We start from the raw sequence: 6,343 nt of genomic DNA on the forward strand, positions 1-6,343 counted from the left end.
GCGGGATTTTTCTAATGTAAAATATGTGCCATGACTAAAGAAAGGTTGGGAAACACTGTCTTACCAGTACGAGATTTCCTCCAATGGACTCCAAGACTAGGATTATACAAAATGCCCTTGCTCCCTACATTTTGTAAAGACAATCATTGTAGAAGACTTGTTTGGGGTATGAGGGGTGTGAGGAGGAAATAACCTATTGGTCTGGTACACTTTACAGAATAATAGCAGAATTGACCTCGTAGCTGCATTAGTTTAAAAGAGTTTATTCCATGCTGCACTTGTGTTGCTGGGACTATTGTGTTTGACGCACAGCCTCCTGCTGGGGTGTATATACAAAAGAAGCTGCAGGTTGTATATCTGTAGTAGATGAGGTTTGACCTGCCCCAAATAATCGGCATATTGATCTTTAGGCATAATTTAAGAGATTTTTATTTTAATGTGAAAGCTGTAAATGTTTATCATTGCCATCTTTTCTGCTCTGTTTAGCCATCAGGAACAAAGTCCTGTGTAAGCTGCAAGTTGCATCCTGGACTATGGACTCCCCAATAAATGGCCCAGGGCCGTCACATGGTGTAAGACATCTGCCCCCTCATACTCACAAGTACTGGTATTTCCTATAGCATTGGGTGCCTAGTGAAGGAACATGCTAGGGGTAAATAGGTTAAATCTGCATCTGTACCCCCAAATGTTTGCTTTGTCAATTTGTCATTTTAAACCCCTGGCTTTGGGTAATGTGGATTAGTTATTTTGCAAAAAAGGGCATCCACTTACCCCCAGCTTAGTCTGGTAGATATTAAAGTAACCTTCATTCCCCAATGGCTAGAGATGCAAAACTAAATATGCATAAAGCTCCAATTTCCCAGACAAAAATGTCTCGGGGCCCCTCCGCTATTACCCTTACCAGACCTATAGCATTACATTACAGAAGACACCCCCTTCCCCTACCATCCATATCTCACAAATCAGTCTCTGGATGTCACAGTTTTTGAAAAAGAAAAAAAAGCTTTATTTTCTCAAATCTACTTCAACATACAATAATCTTATTTCAAAGGTTGTAAATGTTACAAGCCAAAGACCAATCAACACTTCTCACCAGCAGCTGTTCCAGTTGAAGGAAGACATTTCCTAACTGAGTGAAAAAGGAATCCCTTAAATCCTGGCACTTCTATAGAACAATACCATATTGCACCTCTCCCATACCAAATAGTTACATTTCAATGTTTTAAATAGAATAAATGCATTGATGATAGAAATATAATCAATTAAATACTGTAATGTTTGCAGATTTCAATTTTCAGTTGTAGTACCCCAAGTCAGACTCTAGGTGGTGCTGTAAGCTAACAATCTTTGCTCATCCAATTACCGTGGACTTTTTTTTTTTTTAACCTTAGGGTAAGTCAGATCCACCAATAAACTAATTTTGCTCAATTTATATTCTATACAGTTGTAGGCTTCATCCACCAGACACATAACCCCTCCCAGAATGTCTCCATTAGCCCTTTGCAATTTGTGCCCATAGGGTTTCACTAGTCCTTGCTGGGTGCATGCACATAAGGGTGGCCATATTATAAGCCCTCCCCCAAAATATTTGTTTACACCTAACTCAGTCTATATATGATTTCACCCAGGATTTATGCATTTTATTATTGCATTGAATTACATTTACAATGTGAGAATTTGGGGTTAAAGTTTTGTGACACTTATAAAATGATCAAAACTATGTAAAGTGGAGTAGGGTTAGAGTGTATTGAGATACTAAAGTACGGACTGTAAATCTGTGAAATCGAATGATTTTTGATCAATTGTTGCCAATTTTATGAATTTTATGAAATTTTGAATAAACTAATATTGATTTCAGCTACCACTAGGGACATTCACCTCCCTTACTGCCAGGATAACAACAGGAAGGAAGTAGACATTTTAAGTTACAATTAGATCACAGGTCCTCTTTAAGCCACAGTTCCCAGCATGCTGGGTGGACAGCCATGGGGCTTTATTCTCATTCAGTCTCTGCACTCAAAACTACAGACAACTTTTTTTTTAAACCAATAGTCCAAATCAATTTTAATAAAAAATGCCAACAGAATTGGGGCCCTTTCACACCTTTGGTGTAAATCCATGGGGTTGGCTGTGGCACAAATCTTCAAATGGTAACCACAGTCTGCTGCAGCCCTGTGCAAAAATTGGTTCCCATTCACTTGAATGGGAGCAGATGGGACAGAGAGAGACTGCAGCAGATTAGGGCAGCTTTTTACGATCCTTTCCAATGACATAATACTGCACAATGCCTGAATGAGCTCTGTACATACAGCACCATTCCTCTTCATGGAGAGGGGAGGGAGAACGATGGAGGGGCAACCCGCTGTGCTCTCCCCTATTCACTTTCATTATGATCATTCGCCGTTTGTGGATCCAGCAGGATGGATGAGCGCTGTAAACATCAGATTCTCATCCAATATCAGTCCTGAGGCGATTCTCAGACGATAATCACCTTACATGTGTAGGTAGGCTTAGGCTTATGTTAACCCACCAGTGTGTTTTTGGGAAAAAACGAGCGCCTGGAGAGATCCCACGCAACACTCTATGCAGATAAAGCCCTAGCGTGATTTGAACCTGCGACTCCAGCAGTGCCAGTCACCATTCCAGCCAATGGTTGGGTGGTTGGGTAGCTACCTCCCCAGGGCCAATGAGCTTTGAGGGACATGTTACCCTATTGACCAATCCTCAAGTGCCTCCCAATTTCTACTTTCCGACATCTCTTTTATTCCCATCTTTATTCCCTTCATTTAATTTCTTGCCCTACAAATCCCTCTCTCCTCCCTCGCCCGCCAGCTCTTACACCCTTTGCAGAATTGTCTTCCATCTCCATTTTTGCTGCCATACATCATCGGGGTCCCTTAAAAACCATTTTTTCTAAATACAAATTTAAACAACTGAAGACCAATTTACATAAGTTAACATGTGTACAGTAAATATCTTGTAACTGTGACCGAATGCAATAACATATTGTATAGAAAAATAAATATTTCACCATCTCATAAAGCCATTTTCACATGTTCACAAAACAGAACAGAAATTTAAAGAACAAACCAAAGAAGAAAAAAACAAGTGACCTATTCATCATCGCGTCCTTATTTGAAAGCCACCTGAATTCAATCTATGAGGTCCACCTATGCAGAAAGTAATGGAACAGAGTTTTGCCAAATGACAGCTTGTGGCGTGTCAAATTTAATGGCAGCCGAAACTAGATGGTTGATTTGGGAATTCTCCAACATCGCTACCTGCAGGTGAAAAGTAGATACTGCACGTCATCAACTCACGGCTTCTGATCAACATTGATTTCAAATATAAAATGGGTTCATGCGAGGACCTCTTCATATTAGGTGTGTATTAAATTAACAGATTCTGTTAATAATTTTACACTTAAAGTGAATAACATCCTCTAGGAATTGGGGAGGGGGGGGGGGGCTTATTACAAAAGTAATAAAAATAATTTTTTAATAAATTCACACACTGTTTCAGTTTACAAAAGTGCTTGCTTTATTATTCTGTGTGAAATATGATGGGTAAAGAATGTGTGAATGTGCTTTACTGTACTTGAAAGGTATTAATTAGATATACATGAAACTACAGCTACATTGGTCTAATAGTGAGTGTCATTCTCAATTTGTACACTAGATGATGCTGTGTTCATTTTCATTAGCAATTTTATTATTAATATTATTAAACATAATTTACCAAATATAGCACCAATGTATGTAAGCGCTCTACATTTAATAGGGGTTGCAAATGACAGACAGATACAAACAATGACAAAGGAAGAGGAGAGGACCCTTTCCCTGAAGAACTTACAGCATTTATATAGCTCCAACATATTATGCAGCGCTGTACATTAAATAGGGGTTGCAAGTGACAGCCAGATACAAAGAAGGAGAGGAGCCTGCTCAGAAGAGCTAGCTAGCAATGAATACAAATGTGCTGGCTGTCAATTTTAATTGGACATATTAACATTGTAACACTGTATTGTAGCCAATGAATACTAACATTAAATCAAATGAAAATTAACACAGCGCTACCTAGTGAACGAATTGAGAATGACACCCTCTAATAAACCACTATAGTTGGTTTACTTGTAAGACTATTACCTGTATTCCTACCTAATACCTTTAAGTCTGTTTATAACCTCTAAAGGGCATTGAAGTAAATCAGTTTTAGTTAGATGTTGGTGCATTGAATCACCTTTTTTAATACATCTCTCAGGGCTCCACCCTTTAAGTTGCTTGACCCCCCCAAAGATGCAGCTAATACGAATACTGCTGCATTATGTAGCACAGAATAAATAATTGTGGACCATTGCATGAATAAATCCCTGACATGTCATAGTATACAGCAATTGTATGATCAAAGTAGATGAACCTTGTATTGTTAAAAAATACCTCCAGGCCCAGGCTCATATAATGCTGTCAGTCTGCTGCAAGAAAAGGAAACATTTCCTTCACTTCAATGATCAGATTGCAACATTGTAATTTTGTAAGTGTAACAGCCTGCAGCAGGGCTGATGCCTGAACAAACAGCAAATTATGACATTGTCGGGAAATAATAAATATGTATTACACTTACATGTCACAAGCATAAAAATACATCTGATGATGACAGGTCCACTTTAGATTTCAGCAGCAACTTGCAAGAGGCTGATACCCAGTCACATTTTGGTATTTCCACTGCTTGCAAATACGTTATGATTAATTAAAACAGCTGTATTCATTAGCACTTAATAGATCTGTCCGAGGTTCAGCACCAGTAGTCCACCTTCAGCCAATCCATCCACCAATGATTAAACATTCCGAACCTTCCTTCCAAATCTTGTGCCCACGACTCTCCCAAAATCGTCATCAACCTCAAAAAAGAGATTTATCTATTTCACATTCATGCAGCAGATCCCACGGGATCTCCAGGTTTATAGCCCCACCTTACCGCCAGCCGTGGGTCAGTATATGCAAATAAGGCCACGCTCTATGATACACTCAGGATAAAAGCCTGCCTAAAACGCATATAAACCCAATTATACATATAATTTATGTACATAAAATTTATACAACTCACATATAAAAATAAGTCTACTTTCATATTTGTTTAAATGCTTCAGATGAGAAGTCTACATGCTGGTTGGCTGTTGTAACGCTGGGCCGGTCTCTGCGATGGGGTTCTCCGATCTCATATACATGAGGAACAGGGTGACGGTAGCAAATGTAGCAGCGTTGACGGGGAACGCTCTGAGCAAGGTGGATGTCAGACCCCTCGTGAAGACCTTTAAGCCTTCTATTTCGTAGCTCTTTTTGACGCAGTCCATGATGCCGCTATATTGGTTCACTCCACCGATGCCGTCGGCTTGAAGTCGAGATTTGATGACGTCGATAGGGTAGGTCGATAGCCAAGACACAATGCCCGACATGCCCCCTGCAAACAACAGCTTAGGGATGATGTAGTTGTCACTGAACTCACAACTAAGTTGCCTCGTGAGATAGTCGTAGGTCAAGAAATAAAACCCGAAGCTTGGGGTCTCCCTAAGAAAAGTCGTCACCATTCCTCTGTTGATGCCCTTCAACCCCTCTTTCCGGTGGATCTTCACGAGACAGTCTAGGGAATTCTTGTAGTTTTTGGATTTGGACTTATACTCCCCCGTACCTTGCAGCTGCATTCTGGTCTTTGCCAGTTCCATGGGACAGCAGATCACACACTGGATGGCCCCGGCTGCGGAACCTGCCAAGAACTGGTTTAATGGAGTGTCTTTGCCGAGGTATCGGATGGTGTTCCCTTGAACACCAAATACAAGAGCGTTGATGAATGTCAGCCCCATCATGGGTGAGCCAACCCCTTTGTACAGTCCCCATGCCTAAAAACAAGCAAAACAAGAAAAAAACTTAAAAGTGAATAAAATAACAATTAGCATTCTGCAGTCTCTATTGATTGGATAGGTTGCATTCTCAGTGAAGACACTGACCTCTAGTGAATGGATTGGCTGCATTCTCAGTGATGTTACTGCCCTTTAGTGAATGGATTGACTGCATTCCCAATGATGTCACCGGTCTCTAGTGATTGGATAGGCTGCATTCTTAGAGATGTCATTGGTCTCTAGAGAATGGGTAGGCTGCATTCTCAGTGATGTCACTGGTCTCTAGTGATTAGATAGGCTGCATTCTTAGTGATGTCATTGGTCTCTAGTGAATGTATAGGCTGCATTATCAGTGATGTCACTGGTTCACTATGGATTGGATAGGCTGCATTCTCCGTGATGTCACCTGTCCCTAGTGATTGTATAGGCTACATTCTCAGTGATGTCACC

At 40.4% G+C, this 6,343-nt stretch overlaps 1 protein-coding gene across 2 annotated transcripts in view; it reads right to left on the reverse strand.

Moving 5' to 3' along the window:
- Nucleotides 1-982: 982 nt before the first annotated feature.
- The window catches only part of SLC25A29 (solute carrier family 25 member 29), a 31,576-nt gene continuing 26,215 nt past the window's right edge, over nucleotides 983-6,343 (reverse strand). For both annotated transcript variants that reach the window (XM_072428634.1, XM_072428635.1), the window contains one exon: nucleotides 983-5,893. In XM_072428634.1, the coding sequence (XP_072284735.1) occupies nucleotides 5,156-5,893 (738 nt within the window). In that variant the 3' untranslated portion in view covers nucleotides 983-5,155. The remainder of the gene's footprint in view (nucleotides 5,894-6,343) is intronic.

Source organism: Pyxicephalus adspersus, chromosome 12, assembly GCF_032062135.1.
Source record: "Pyxicephalus adspersus chromosome 12, UCB_Pads_2.0, whole genome shotgun sequence".
Taxonomy (NCBI): domain Eukaryota; kingdom Metazoa; phylum Chordata; class Amphibia; order Anura; family Pyxicephalidae; genus Pyxicephalus; species Pyxicephalus adspersus.